Raw genomic sequence first — 16,322 nt, forward strand, 5'->3', positions numbered from 1 at the left:
TGCTTGGATTTTGGGAAACAAACTTTAAATCCTCTCAATGGTCGTGAAACGTAACATCAGGCCATGCAATGGTAAAGTTGGGAGGAAAGGGAAAGGGGAGCCTATTGAAGATTGATCTGCACTCTTGGGGAAGCGGAACCTGCCTCTGGACAGCTCTAGTAAGAAAACCCCATCGATTCAAATAGGCTCCGGAACTGTCGAGAGTTCTGTGGTCCGTTGGATCCGTTATGCGGGCTGCACTGAGCCAAGCATTCAAACCAGAACTGTTTCAAGGATGATGGTTTCTACATCTGAACTCCTCTGGCAGTGATTTGGAGTCCTTGTTTCTGGGGGAGGAAAGGCAGAAGACGACTTTTCAGGGTAATGGCCTAGAATGATGACTGTTCTAGTCTTGGTCTCTCTCTCATGCATTGTGATAAGAATGACTCCAAATGAAGCTGAAAAGGGCAGCCCCCCAAATCCTTTCTTGTCTACCAGTACTCTCAGTCGAGAATGGAATCCGTTATTATTATTACTAATATTATAGATTTTCATTCATTATTAACTAATAATAATAGCTGGGCCGAGCCGGGGGGATTGCCATTCATTTGAGAATGGGAGCAGGTATCATTTAAAATAATAATAAGACATGTATTGTAGAATGGAATCTGTTATGTTTTTTTCATTAATTATTAACTAATAATAGTAATAGCTGGGCCAAGCAGGGGGGATTGCCATTCATTTGAGAACGACAGCAGTTGTTGTTGTTGTTATTATTATTATTAGACGATACGGGGGGAAATGGAAGGAAAAAGGATGAGGGGCCAACTAAGGGCAAGATGGATGTATCCTTGAAGTGACTGGCTTGACTGAAGGAGCTGGGGGTGGTGATTGCTGACAGGGAGCTCTGACATGGGCTGGTCCATGAGGTCATGAAGAGTCGGAAGCAACTGAACGAATAAACAAGATTATTATTATTACTACAAGATCTGCTGCCATGCTCCAATGAATGTCTCGACCCCACCACTGAAATGCTCATCTTGTATTCCAAATGGCTCTGAACCCATCCAGAGTGTAAGCGCTTTCAGCGATGGCACCCTGATTGGGCCTCCTTGTGCCTCACAATGGTGCCCCCCTTTCCCTCTGTGACCCGTCAAGGTGGTGTGAGCCCTGCCATACTCCTTGGGGCCCACTGGGCGCCAGCTGGCACGGCCAGGGAGATGGCGTTGTTGCTGCTGGTGCCGCTAGGCCGCAGGCCCCTGCACGCCCACTCTGAGGTAACTTCCAGCGTTGCCACGGCGAGGGCACCATCTTTGGCATCCCGTTCCTGGATTTCACGTGAGGATCGGGCACCAAAGGCCCCAGGATGGGTTGGCAAGGGCACAAGGTGAAGCTCCCAAAGGTGCTGCCAGCGTGCCAATTATGATCACTTCAATGTCCTTTCCCCCTCCATTTTTATAGAGTGTCTTTCCTTCCTTCCCCTGGCAGAAGCAGCACTACCGGTCGGCCCTGAGAGGAAAACATGGCGCCTGCTTTGAGACGCCTGCATGGAAAGGGTTTACCATTGGATTGGCAACCTTGCATTTGTTCAATCTGTGTTCTTTTTTACTTCCTAGCTCCCAACACACTTCCTCCAGCAAGGCAGACCGGCCTGTGCCAATGGTTCCCTGACCACATCCAAGGTAATGGCACATTTGGGAGGAAATGCTGGAATTTCAGCGCCCATTTTGGCACAGGTGGTGAGGCTTTGGCTCGATCCATCAACCTCCCAATGAGTTTCAATGGGACCAAAGTTGGACTTGGGTGGGATCCGGTGCTGGTGAAAGATTGCTAGGCGGCAGCAGGGTTCATGTTCTGTGCCCGCTTGCCCTGAGGTGGGCTCTGCTCTCCGGCAGCACCCACCGCATCAGGCTCAGGCCGGATTCTTGGCTGGCCACAAACCGCTCCTTTCAGTCCCACAGAGCCTGGGCTGGCAGAGGGTTGGCACTGGGCACCAGCCGATCTGATTAGGAAGCATGTGCCCAGCTGAACCAAGCGGGGAGGGCAGGCCCAGATCCAACCTGCCAGCCATCTAGCCATCTCTCTTGCAACATATCCAGAGGCCTGTCTATCTGTCTATTAATCTGAAACCTAGCAATCTTTCTATCTATTGACCGGCCTACCTATTTTTCTACCTATCTAGAGGCCTGCCTGCCTGCCTGCCTGCCTGCCTGCCTGCCTGCCTGCCTGCCTGCCTGCCTGCCTGCCTGCCTGCCTGCCTGCCTGCCTATCTATCTATCTATCTATCTATCTATCTATCTATCTATCTATCTATCTATCTATCTAGAGTCATATCTATCTATATATCTAGTGACTGCTCTATCCATCCATCCATCCATCCATCCATCTATTTGGATTCTTGTCTATCTGAGCCCTATCTATCTATCTGAGTCATATCTATCTTTATATCTAGAGATCAATCTGTCTGTCTGTCTGTCTGTCTGTCGATCTATCTGTCTGTCTATCTATCTGGATTCCTGTCTTTCTGTCTAAGGCCTATCTATCTACGGACCGATCTTTCTATCTTTTTATCTATCTATAGACCTATCTATCTGTCCACACACCTCTCTGCCTAGAGATCTATCTATTTTCCTATCTAGGGCTGGATCTGCACTTGCCTCCATCCCAGGATCCAGTACCAGGTTATCTGCTTTGAACTGGATTGGATGAGTCTGCACTGCCAGATAAATTGGGATCATATTCTGGGATGGAGGCCAGTGTCGATCCAGCCTGCCTCCTTACCTATCTATCGATCATTCCATCCCCATTTTCTTGGGAGGCAAGTGGGTTTTTTTGGCGCCGAGAGCAGAGATGTGTAGAGAGGTCTCTTAATGTTACTTGTAATTTGGCTGTGACTGGGATGTTTAACGTGGTTGTATTGCCCATTTTAATAGTAGCTATTGCTGTATTTTATTGAGTATTTTATTTAAATTGAGTTGGGCTTTTTATCTTTTGTACGTGTTGTTTTATGTCAATTGATATTGTTACTGTTTAAATGTTGATGTTATTTTACTTGTATTTTGTGTGTTTTGATGACACGATTATGTGCTCTTCTGTAACCCGCCCTGAGTCCCTTCTGGGAGATGGTGGCAGGATACAAATCAAGTTGTTATTATTATGACTATGATTCTCCAAGGCTCCCAAGGTGAGGGCTGCTCCCCCTATGCAGAGGCCGCCTTGGATGCCAAGCCCGGTCCCATGCCACCCGCACCGTGCCACTGCTCCTGCCTGGCAGGAGGAAGGCTGAAGCTGGTGCCTTTCTCCTGCAAAGCCTTTGCTGGCTCCCAGGGTTTTTTTCCAAGGTGCAGCTTTTCTTTGAGGTCTGGCTGGATTCTGCTGCTCCTAGTAGGAGCAGCAAGGCCAGGAAACTTGATTCTGCCCCTGGGACAATGTCTTTTGTTGATGCCAGCGCTGCCCTATCGGTACAAACAGTGGCGTTGTTCTCCTGCTGAGTTGGGAGCCTGGTCAATGAAGGCTTTGTGTCGTAGAAAGTGGGAGGAGAAATCGAGTTGGAGGCTCGCTTGGCAGTGGCCGAAATCCAGTCCCTGGGTATTCTCCACCGGGGGGAGAGAGCTGGTGAGGGCACCTGGGTGGCAAGGGGCCTCCAAGGTGGCTGAGGCTTTTGGGGCTGCAGGGGTCAAACTGCTCGGAAAGAGTCTGTTCCATGTCGGAGGAGCATCCTCAAGGTTTCCTGGCAAACGTGGCTTGGGTACCAGCAGGGCAAGAGGAGGTGGGCAGGACGGCACTTGAACCACGGGAAAGGTAACGTACGATGCCAAGGGGTCCCTCTGTACTGCCGCTGTTGCCAGAACTGTATTCGACGTGGGAACAGAAGGCATGCCAATCTGCATGACAGTCAGGGGGATGCACCCAATCCACTACAATTATTTGTCATGTTTCTGGGTCGGTGCTGCCATCGTGGATGCCCTTGTATTACATTCGATGCATGCACGGCTTGAAAGGCAAAACTCCACACATTTTGCCTAGCGGGTATGGAAGAAAGTTTTGGACAAGTTGCTTTTCTCTCTTGCAAAGTGTGCCAACCTCCAAGGGAGACTGTGCAAGCGCGAAACTGCTCTTCACCTGGTTAAAATGCCCAGGTACCAAGTATCAGCCTGAATAGTCTCAGCGTTGTACAGTATTGGTTGCCGTCTGTTAAGCGTAACTGAGATCAGATCTTTTTGAGGCACGAAAAAAAAGTAGGCCAAAAGTACCCATTGGTTTTTTTCTGTGCCATCTTGGGCAAAGGCAGCTTCTCTACCATTCCATTTGCAAGTCACAACCTGGAGACCCCTGGTGCTGTGGGAGCATTTCTTGCTTACTCCCCAGGTGCAGTAATTATTAACCACAGGCTGAATGCAAAGTCAATATTCAGGAGGGCCATGCCAAAAGTAAAGGGAAAGCCCAGCCCTAGCATTGTTAGATTTATAGATTTCCTAGGCCAAAACACCCTGCTTGGGAGTGCCCAAGCCTTCTCCAAGTTAATTGAGCATGAACAGGAACTCAGGCTGTTTGTCATCAGTGGGCCTCGCTCATTTCATTGGCAAGTGGGGCCTCACCCTCCTGTCCTCATACATCTCCACCAGAATGGGGAACAGTGCCATCCTTCCATCCATCCCGACAAGGAAGGTTTTCAAGCAGATGCTAGGGCAATGTTTTTGTGGCCCAACGGGTGCCAAGGCTGGGAGCAGAGCCTTTTTAGGGGAGCTCTTTCAGCCAGAGGTCCAGGAGGCATTTCCCTTCTGATGCCAAGCCAAGGGCCTTACGTCCAGTTTCTCCTTCTCAGACAAACCAGGCAAAATGGCCAAAGGTCTTAGATGGGCCCTGGAGTTGGCAAAGAACAGTATATGGACATTGACTAGGAGAGGAGCGTTTGAAGCAGGGCTGAAGGCCCACGCTGAATGCCCTTGGACTTCTCTTCATCCCCTGTGCCAGTGCCTACCCAGGTACCAGGCAGAGCAAGAGATGCCCCCAAATGCCCAGTGCCAGGCATTATTGCCTATATACCGGCAATAATAATACTTTATTTATAACCCGCCCTCTCTTCCTGAAGGGCGGTTTCCAAAAGATAACAGAAATGTCGAACATTCAATGCCCAAGAACAATCAAACAACAATTAAAGTAAAACAAGGAATAAAATAAACTCACCATAACTTATAAAACAACTGAAAGCAAGGGTTAGACTAAATACACATAATAAGCACAAGGAATCAGACCAATTAAAACATCAGACATTAAAAGCGTAGTATAATCGATGACATCTGTGGGCTGAGGCAAGTACTTCTCCCCAGCTTCTCCTTGGCTTTCTCTGCTGCTCAGGAGGCCTTTGGAGGCAGGCACGTTGAATGCCAGAGAGAAGGGCGTCTTGTTACCCAGCCGGAGATTGCTTGACCCTTTCCATTCATTATTCATGACGATGGTAATCTCAGCTGCAGGACGCAGTCAGCTGTGATGGGGAGGGGCCCAGCGGAAGGGAGGCTTGCTCTCACTCGGTACCCCAGAGGATGCAGGTATCCAGGTAGACACTCTCGGCCCTGGTTGGCCACATCAGGCCTTTGGGGGGACTTTCCGTTCCTTCAGCAGAGCTGCAAGATGCCCTGGGATGTGCCAGCTTGACAAAGGGTTTGCCTCAGGTTTGAATCCTGACTGGAAAACTTCTGGGTGACTGTAGGCGAGTCCCACTCTCTCAGCCTCAGAAGGAGAGCAAAGGCAAATCCAAACCTTGCCAGCGGGAAGGTGGCCTGCAAGCGCCAGGCCCTCATTGGCCACCCATGGAGCCTTGAAGACCCTTCCCCAAGCATTTCTTGCTGTGTGTTGGTTCTGAATTGCCTTGGGTTTTGCTGGCCCAGGTGCCAAAGAACCATGTTCCAAACCAGAGGTTTGTAACAGTGGTTTGCTTTGGCTTGATCCTGCTGGGAAGAGCCCCCTTCCTTTCCTGAGGACAAACCTCTATACCAGTGTTTCTCAACCTTCCTAATGCCGCGAGCCCTTAATACACTACCTCATGTTGTGGTGACCCCCAACCATAACATTATTCTCATTGCTACTTCATAACTATAATTTTGCTAATGATATGAATCACAATGTAAATATCTGATATGCAGGATGCATTTTCATTCACTGGACCAAATTTGGCATAAAAACCCGATATGCCCAAATTTCAATACTGGTGGGTTGTACTGGTTTTGTCATTTGGGAATTTTAGTTGCTGGGATTTATAGTTCACCTACAATCAAAGAGCATTCTGAACTCCCAGCAATGATGAAACAATGTTGGCACACAGAACTCCCATGACCAACAGAAAATACTGGAAAGGTTTGGTGAGCATTGAACTTGAATTTTGGAGTTGTAGTTCACCTACCTCCAGAGAGCACTGTGGACTCAAACAATGATGGATCTGGGCCAAACTTGGCCCAAATGTAAAGACTGGTGGAGTTGGGGGAAAATAGACCTTGACATTTGGGAGTTGTAGTTGCTGGGATTTATAGTTCACCTACAATCAAAGAGCATTCTGAACCCTGCTAATGATAGAACTGGACCAAACTTCCCACACAGAACCCCCATGACCAACAGAAAATACTGTGTTTTCTGATGGTCTTTGGTGACCCCTCTGTCACCCCTTTGTGACCCCCCCAGGGGTCCCAACCCCCAGGTTGAGAAACGCTGCTCTACTCCCAACTCAAGAATGGGAAACGTAATGTTGGTGGACAGGAAAAGAGATTTAAAGATGGGCTTAAAGCCAACCTTAAAAACTGTGGCATAGACTTCGAGAACTGGGAAGCCCTTGAGCACTCTCACTAGAGGTCAGCTGTGACCAGCAGTGCTGCAGAATTCAAAGAGACACGAATTGGGGGGAGAGGGGGGAGAGGGGTGAAAGGGAGAAATGTTCCAAGAGAAAGACGGCTCAAGCCAATCCTGACCGGGACCGTCTTCCACCTCGAAACCGATGTCCTCACTGCAGGAAAACATGTGGATCAAGAATAGGTCTCCGCAGCCACCTATGGACCCACCGCCAAGATAATACACTTGGAGGACCATCATCCTTAGGCATCCCTTTGTGACCTCCCCCTGGGGTCCCGACCCCCAGGTTGAGAAACGCTGTCCTATGACCTCTTGAACTCCACATGCAGTACTGGGAGGACATCTCCATGCTTCCTTTTCACATTGTTTTTCAAATGTTCGGGGGGGGGGGGGAGCATACTGGGTCTTTGTGATATATCTGTTTGACAAGACAGACAAGACAGAGGTCCTCCTGGTCAGTTGTGGGGCAGATCGGTGTATAGGGTAGCAATCTGTGCTCGATGGGGTTACACTCCACCTGAGAACACAGGTCTGCAGTCTGGGGGTCCTCCTGGACTCAGCGCCGACACTTGAAGCTCAGGTGTCAGCAGTGGGTGGGAGGTTTTAACACAGTTAAAACGTGTGCGCCAGCTGCAACCGTACCTCGAAAAGCCTGACTTGGCCATGGTGGTCCATACCTTAAATTACATCTTGTGTGGATTACTGCAGTTAGATTAGATGAAGAGAAATTACTACCAGACTGCTGATTAGATAGTATAAATGCACTCAGGCCTTGTTAGATCACATTCGCCCATTTAACAACTTTGGCCATATAATCTATGCACACATCTCTGAACCTTCGTGTTGTTTTGATATATTAATTTGGATGTTGTATATTCATGTTCTATGTTAGTTAGACTTTTCAATTGATTGTGTTGTATTTAAACTATAGTTGCTACACTTATGTTGATCTTTATGTGGGGTTATTTTGGGTTATTATATTTGTATTTACTGTTATTGAGGCATTGAATGTTTGCCTTTTTGTTTGTTGGAATCTGCCCTGAGCCCCCCTGGGGAGATAGGGTGCAATATAAATAAAGATTATTATTATTATTATTATTATTATTATTATTATTATTATTACATAGGGTTGCCTTTGAAGACAGCACGAAAGCTACAATTAGTACAAAGATCCGCAGCCAGACTGCTGACCGGACAAGATTGTGGGGAACATACGATCCCCCTTTTAAAGGAACCCCATTGGTTGCTGATCTGCTTCCAGGCCCAATTCAAAGCAAAGGTTATCCTCTACAAAGCCCTATATGGTTCACGTCCTGCCTATTTACGTGACCACATCTCTCCTTATGAACCAGTGCGAGCCCTAAGATCTGCCGGGGAGGCCCTCCTCCTGATTATGGAACGCCTTCCTCAGGGAAATTAGACAAGCACCCACTCTTATAACATTCAGGAAGTAGTTGAAAACCTGGCTTTTAATAATGGATAAAAGTATTGGCCACTGTATTGGACAGGATTGTAAATGGTTATCAGAGCTATATACGTTATATTATTGACTGTATTCATTTGCCCCCAGTGGTGCAGTGGGTTAAACTGCGCTGAACTTGCTGACTGAAAGGTCGTCGCCAGTTCGAATCCGGGGAGTGGGGCGAGCTCCCGCTGTCAGCCCCAGCTTCTGCCAAACAAGCAGTTCGAAAACATGCAAATGTGAGTAGATCTATAGGTACAGCACCAGCGGGAAGGTAACAGCACTCCATGCAGTCATGCCGGCCACATGACCTTGGAGGTGTCTACGGACAATGCTGGTTCTTCGGCTTAGAAATGGAGATGAGCATCAACCTGCAGAGTTGGACATGACTGGACTTAATGTCAGGGGAAAGCCTTTACCTAACCTTACCTATTTGTTGTTTTGTTGTAAGCCGCCCCGAGTCCCTCTGGGAGGGGGAGGGATATAAATAAAGCTTATTCAGTGGGTTAAACCGCTGAGCTGCTAAACTTGTTGACTGAAAGGACGCCAACCTAGCAGTTCGAAAACATGCAAATGTGAGTAAATCATGTGAGTAAATCTCCAGCGGTAAGGTAATGGCACTCCATGCAGTCATGCCGGCAACACGACCTTGGAGGTGTCTATGGACAACGCTGGCTCTTCGGCTTAGAAATGGAGATGAGCACCAGCCTCCAGAGTTGGACACGACTGGACTTAATGTCAGGGGGAAACCTTTACATTTACCTATTATTATTATTATTAGTGTTGTTGTTGTTGAATGGTGGGATAACTGAGTGAAAGACGGGGGCTCTTGAGCATCCATGCTTTTCAGCTTCCAAGGGATGCTCCCTTGCACTTGCCCTGGCCCAAGCCTCCAGTGCTTCATGCGCTCCTCTGGACCTTTGCTTGCCTATCTGCTCTTCTCCCGCCAGGCCTGGGGAAGCCTGTCTCCTTGGCCTGAGCCGCAGAGGACGGTGCCACCGCTGCAGTGCAGTCTCCAGCATGCGCTCCGCTGCTTCTGCTCCGGCAGTGCAGGCTCCCGGCAGGTGCACTTGACTTCGGCGGACTCTTTTTTGGTTGCTGATTGGGGAAGACGGCTGGCGGGGAGAGATGCTAGATTGTATGCCCGTCAGAGTCATCCTGGCTCCAGGGGAGGGTTGCATGTGCTCCGGAAAGCTGGCTTTGCTTTCTGCATGCACTCCTGGCTACGGCTGGTCCCAGGAAGGCTGTCCTCATTGCTTCTAGGTAGACCAAGAGATGCAGCATGACCTCTCCGCTTAGTCAGACCTGGAATGCATGGGAAGGTTAGAAGTGCGCTGGACTCCAAGGAGGCATCCTCTCCGAGATGGATGGGAATGCAAGCCCATTATCTCTGGAACTCCTTCCTGAAAAAAATCAAAACGACCCCCTCTTTTCTCTCCTTTAAAAAACAATGAAAAAACTACCTTTGTACGCTTGCATATTGATAGAAGGAAGATTCAAAATTTACATATTGTTAATATACCAGCGACTGGAAATCGTATTATACTCTGGCTCTGTTGGTTCTGGTTTGGTCGGCTTTGTTGGCTCTGCTGGGAACAAAGACATTTTGCTTGCATAACAATTTTAATAACTTTTTTAAATTGTGGTTATTACATTCTGTTATTGTTTCATTTTTAATTAAGTTTGCCTTAGATGTTTGTTTATGTTGGCTTATTTTGGGAACCAATTGTTTGGTTATTTGTGTTTGTTTTGCTGAATGTATTCTGGTATTGAGTGTTTTGTTGGAATCCACCCTGAGTCCCCTTGGGGAGATAGGGTGGAATAAATATAAAATGCATTTACTTACTTACTGAGGCGATTCCTCGTTGTCCGAGTAGGATTGTCCCCCAAGGTCAGTGTACTGGCGGTGGGTCCATAGCCCTATTCTTGATTTACATGTTCTCCCGCAGTGAGGGCATTGGTTTCCAGGTGGAAGGCGGTCCCAGTCAGGGTTGGCTTGAGGCACCTTCCTCTTGGCACGTTTCTCTCTTTCACCCTCCATTCGTGCCTCTTCAAATTCTACAGCACTGTTAGTCACAGCTGACCTCCAGCTGGAGCGCTCAAGGGTCAGGGCTTCCCAGTTCTCAGTGTCTATGCAAGAGTTTTTAATGTTGGCTTTGAGACCATCTTTAAATCTCTTTTCCTGGCCACCCACATTCCGTTTTCCATTCTTGAGTTCGGAGTAGAGCAACTGCAATGGGAGACAGTGGTCGGGCATCCGGACAACGTTGATGGCGGAGGACCATCGCTTCAATGCTGGTGGTCTTTGTTTCTTCCAGCACGCTGACACTTGTCCGCTTGTCTTCCCAATATATTTGCAGGATTTTTCAGAGGCAACACTGATGGAATCGTTCTAGGAGTTGCATGTTACATCTGTAGATAGTCCACGTCTCGCAGGTGTATAGCAGGATTGGGAGGACAATCGCTTTATAAACAAGCACCTTGGTCTCCCTATGGATGTCCCGATCATCAAACACTCTCTGCTTCATTTGGGGAAAATGCTTCACCCGCAGAGCTCAGGCAGTGTTGTATTTCAGTGTCAATGTTGACTTTTGTGGAGAGATGGCTTCCAAGGAAGCAGAAATGGTCAGCATTTTCTAGTGTTACACCATTAAGCTGTATTTCTGGCATTGGAGAGGGATTGGCTGGTGACTGCTATTATTACTATTTATTAAAATATTACTATTTATTATTTATTATGTATTACTATTTATCAAAAGTATCCCTACCGTGGGGTTTTCCCTACTATTTGGAATTGCATGTTCCTCCACACCAGGCTTGGGCCAACTTGGGCCCTCCCTCCAAGTGTTTTGGACTTCAACTCCCACAATTCCTAACAGCCTCAAGCCCCTTCCTTTTCCTTTCCTTTTTTGCTTAAGCGGCAGAGAGGAGAAAGTAAAGGCCCGAGGCTGTTAGATATGGTGGGAGTTGAAGTCCAAAACACCTGGAAGGAGGGCCCAAATTTTCCCATGCTTACTCCACACCCTCTCGGATGCTTCCCCCATGACCCCCGAGGTCATTGAGTCCCCTTGAGGAGATAGGGCAGGTTATAAACAAAGTATTATTATATTGTATTGTCGAAGGCTTTCATGGCCAAAATCACTGGGTTATTATAAGTTTTTCAGGTTGTATGGCCATGTTCCAGAAGCATTTTCTCCTGATGTTTCACCTGCAACTATGGCAGGCAACCTCAGAGGTTGTGAGGTCTGTTGGAAACTACAAAACGGTGTTTATATATCTGGAATGACCAGGGTGGGAGAAAGAACTCTTGTCTGTTGGAGGTTGGTGTGATTGTTACAACTGGCCACCTTGAATAGCATTTAATGGCCTAGCAGTTTCAAGGTGTTGTTTCTTACTGCCTGGGGGAATCCTTTGTTGAGAGGTGATTAGCTGTCTCAGCTCTCTACCCTTCCTGCTGCCATTCCTAATTGCGCATTCTGCTAGAAAACACTCTGTCTCCTTGGGGAGATTAGGGAGACAGGGTGGAGTACAAATGAAGTTTATGATTATATATTAAAAGCATCCCCACCTAATACCTAAAGACCCACCCTCAACTCTCCACCCTTCCTGCTGCTGTCCCTTATTGCTTCTCTTATGGCTAGGCATTTTTTACTGTCTTTTTCCTCCGACTCTGCTTGCAGGTGATGGCCATGCTGCCCCAGGGGAAGAACTGGCGCTCCATGGGCAAGGGCCTGGTGCTGGGCACCCTCTTGACCAGCTTCATGCTGCTGCTCTACTCCTACGCCATCTCGCCCTTGCAAGTCAGCATGACAGAGTGAGTGAGCTGGGCATGAACTAAAACTTGGGATGGAAGAAGTGGCGACCTCTCCCTTTGGGAGGGAGGTTAATGTACCCTTGCCTGAAAACTCCCCGCAAGTAGAACAGCAGTGCCGCAGGACAGGAGAGGGGAAGGGTCTCCCTGAGGGGCTGGTGTCCTGCTTCAAGGTATTCGTGAGCCCCATGAACTGCCTCATTGCAACCCCATTGCAACTTGGGCAGCTTGTAATGGGAGACATGGTTCTTCAGACAGTAAGGGCCTCCTCAATTACGGGAACAATTATGGGAACAAAGACATTTTAAAAACTTATTAATACAGGTTAAAGTAAACTACCATATTTTCTGGCATATAAGACGATTGGGCGTATAAGACAACCCCAACTTTTCCAGCTAAAATATAGAGTTTGGAATATACTCACTGTATAAGACTACCCCTCTTCCAACACACACCAAATAAAAATTTAAAAAGCATCCGATTTGATTTCAATATGGTAATTTTCCTATTACTGTACCTCCTTCTCTGCCTCTCAGATCTTGCACATGCGCACCTGCACCACTTCACTGCAGTCTTCAAGAGTGAGATCTGAGAGGCAGAGGAGGAGGCACGGTAATAGGATACAAGGGTGGGCCAGACAGGTAAAAGAAGTGTGTTTGTCTGGGCACAGAGCCACTCTATCTCTTTTTTCCATACCTCGGGCGCCCCGGACACCTGCAACTCTTTCCACCCTTCACTTACACCTTCCCGGTGAAGTGCCCCTTCACCTCACCATTGGGACCGCATTAAGTCCACAAATCCTGATGAATGGATTTTCTTCTACCGTACTTGTACAGCGTCGCCCTTAATGCTTTCATACAGTCGCTGCATACGGCAGGGATGCGGCCACTGCCATTTTTGAGCTCCCCCACAATATGCAGCAACCACAGATTCTCCAATCCGATTGGAAGTTTCAGCACCCGCTCTATAAGACGACTCCTGGAGTATAAGACCATTCCCACATATAAGACGACTCCCATGCATAAGGCTACTCCAGCGTATAAGACGACTCCAGCGTATAAGACAATGCCTGACATTTGAGAAGATTTTCTTGGGTTAAAAAGTAGTTTTATATGCCAGAAAATACGGTATTAAAAATTGAAATGGAAATGGTATCTAACACCAGTAAAAATATCTAATATTAACAAAAATACTCAAAAACCTGCTAGAGAGGATGTCAAGAAGTGGGAACATATATAATATGTGGTAACAATGTAAATATGTAAGCAATTTGGGGGGGAAAGTATTTAGAGAAATAGAAGGTATCATAAATATGAAAATGGAAAGAGGTCTTTGTGTTGCTTTGTTATCATTGTATAAAAATAAACAGTGGAAAAAACAAGAAAAAGACATAATATCCAACCTATCAACAGTGGCAAGGTGCTTATAGCAAAGAACTGGAAAATTGAAGAGTGATACGAGGAATTATGGAAACTGGCAATAAATGATAAGTTGACATGCAAGTTAAAATAATAATAAAAGTTAAAAGAGGAATATGGAAAAATGATTTTCATGAAATCTGGAGAAAATTTATTGAATGAGGATTCAAAAAGAAGGGTGGAAAGTTACCTCCACAAGAGGAAATGAAATTTTGGATAGAAAATATAAAAAGTGGCTCAGGGGAGAGAGCAGGGCACTAAAGTGAAGGATAGAAATGTACATGTAAGAATGGAATTTACTGTAGATATAATGAGATTATGCACTTTGGATATTAGATGTCTGCTGTAGTATAAATGTGTTGAAATATTTTATTATATAAAATAGGGCATCTTCAATGCATTCCTCAAACAGTAGGGAGGGTTAGACTAGATGCCCCTTGCAGTCCCTTTTAACCCTGCAATTCCCTTTCTGAGAGCACTGGGTTGGAGAATTCTAGGAAACACCTAAACCTGCGTCCTAGGAGATGGATGTCACTGAATTTCAACTTGTCTAGGATGGAGCTGCTTCTGCTCTGGAGGCAGGAGCCCATTTCACCTCGACAATTGTCTAATTTGACCAAAGTATAGTCTTAGAGTCCCACATGTGAACACTCAATGATTCAATGCTTGGAAGGCAAAGTTTGGGAAAGGACCGGGAGCATTCTTTTGTTCTGATGCGAGGAGTCTTGACCCTTGGCCTTTCTTTTCCAGGACCCCCATCCCCTCCGCTTGCTCTTCCTTCCGTGCCCCAGCCCGCCTGCTGTCCTCATCCAATGTGAGCCGCAGCCTGCCAGGTCGCAGGTGCCTCCCCAAGCGGGACATCATGTTCATGAAGACGCACAAGACAGCCAGCAGCACCATCCTCAACATCCTCTTCCGCTTTGGGGAGAAGCACCGTCTCAAGTTTGCTTTCCCAAACGGCCGCAACGACTTCTACTACCCATCCTTCTTTGAGCGCAGCCAGGTGCGGGACTACCGCCCGGGCATGTGCTTCAACATCATCTGCAACCACATGCGCTTCCAGTATGATGAGGTGCGCAAGCTGCTGCCAGCCGGCGCCACCTTCGTAACAGTACTGCGGGACCCAGCATACCTCTTTGAGTCCTCCTTCCACTACTTCGGGCGCGTCATTCCCTTGACCTGGAAACTCTCTGGGGAGGACAAGCTGGCCGAGTTCCTGCGGGACCCCTGGCGCTACTATGACCCCAACGGCTTCAACGCTCACTACCTGCAGAACCTCCTCTTCTTTGACCTGGGCTACGATAACACCCTGAACCCCAACAGCCCTCGGGTGGAGCAGTCCATCCAAGAGATCGACCAGCGCTTCCACTTGGTCATGCTGCTGGAGTACTTTGACGAGTCCCTGGTGCTTCTCAAGGACTTGCTTTGCTGGGATCTGGAAGATGTCCTCTACTTCAAACTCAATGCCCGGAAGGACTCCACGGTATCACGTTTGACGGACGAGCTCTACCAGAAGGCCACCGCCTGGAACCTCATCGACGCCAAGCTCTACCGGCACTTTAACGCCACATTCTGGCGCAAGGTGGATGCCTACGGAAGGGAACGCATGGCCGAGGATGTGGCTCGCCTGCAGGAGGAGAACGAGAAGATGACCCGCATCTGCATTGATGGGGGCCGCCCCGTGGACGCCAACGCCATCCAGGAGTCCGCCATGCAGCCCTGGCAGCCCCTGGGTGAGAAGTCCATCCTGGGTTACAACCTCAAGAAGCGCATCCACAAGAAGCACCGGAAGCTGTGCCGCAAGATGCTGACCCCCGAGATCCAGTACCTGACAGACTTAGGAGTTAACCTGTGGATCACGAAGCTCTGGAGCCGAGTGCGGGAGTTCCTCAAGTGGTAGGTGTGGGTGGCGTCCCCTCTCCCTTACCCACCACGAGAACTGCCTGGTGCTTATCCTTCCAATTCCCCTTCCCTTCCTTCCTTCAATCCTTCCTCATATATTTTGGGGGTCGGCCATGTTGTCATCGTGCCACCCGAGAGCGTGCCGACTGGTTTCAACACCAGACCGAGTCGACAGAAGACTAGAGCGGCTGAGAAACTAAAGATCTCCTCATCGCCTCGGCAAAGGCCCTTGTGTGAGCTTGATGCCATGCCGATTCTGAGTGGGAACACTAAAGAGCAGAGCAAACAATAACAGACCACGACACCAAGAAAAACTCCATGGTTGTCCGCAGTATTCTCTCGTCCCTTTTTTCCGCCTCTTCTGTTTCCAGTGTTTGTAGACAGACAAACAGTTTCCTTATTTCTCTATCCATGCGAGCATCCGAGGGTTGCAGAGAGGGTTATCCTTGGTCGGGAGCATGTTCCTTAATAACTGTTCAATATGGGCATAACTCCATCACAAACTTAGATTGTTATAAAACCATTCTACGTTCCCAGTGTAGAGACATGGGAATGGATAAGCCGTAACTGTTTGCCTGTCAGTCTCCTTTGTATGTCAACCCTTCTAAAAGTGTTACCCCCCCACCCACCCCCCCCCCCCCGATGTGTTGTTAATGCCTAAGACCAAACTGATACAATATTTCGCTGCAAGCTTGGAGAAGGCACCCTTTTTTGGGAAAACAACTCCCCAAAGGAGGGTTTTCCAGGAGATGTAATCCAAAAAGAGATGCCTTTTCCCAGTTCTGGTTGAGAAAGAGTGCGTTACCGAGTGCGTTCTCCGATTTCCGTGGGTCCAGAATGGAAGGGGCCACCCCAAGGGATTTGCACTCATGGGATGCTCTATGGAGAACTTGGAAAAACATAGACAACC

General features: G+C 47.9%; 1 protein-coding gene across 1 annotated transcript; it reads left to right on the plus strand.

Annotated features, from left to right (window-relative positions):
• The first annotated feature begins 1,041 nt into the window (after window positions 1–1,041).
• LOC132781230 (galactosylceramide sulfotransferase-like) lies at window positions 1,042–16,040 on the plus strand. Its single transcript, XM_067473329.1, is given in 6 exon segments — window positions 1,042–1,142; window positions 1,145–1,177; window positions 1,179–1,256; window positions 1,596–1,661; window positions 11,962–12,095; window positions 14,261–16,040. Coding segments are annotated over 6 exon segments (1,500 nt in total). The 5' UTR covers window positions 1,042–1,103; the 3' UTR covers window positions 15,411–16,040.
• Window positions 16,041–16,322: the final 282 nt, after the last annotated feature.

The sequence above is a fragment of the Anolis sagrei genome, chromosome X (assembly GCF_037176765.1).
Source record: "Anolis sagrei isolate rAnoSag1 chromosome X, rAnoSag1.mat, whole genome shotgun sequence".
In the NCBI taxonomy this organism is placed as follows: Eukaryota; Metazoa; Chordata; class Lepidosauria; order Squamata; family Dactyloidae; genus Anolis; species Anolis sagrei.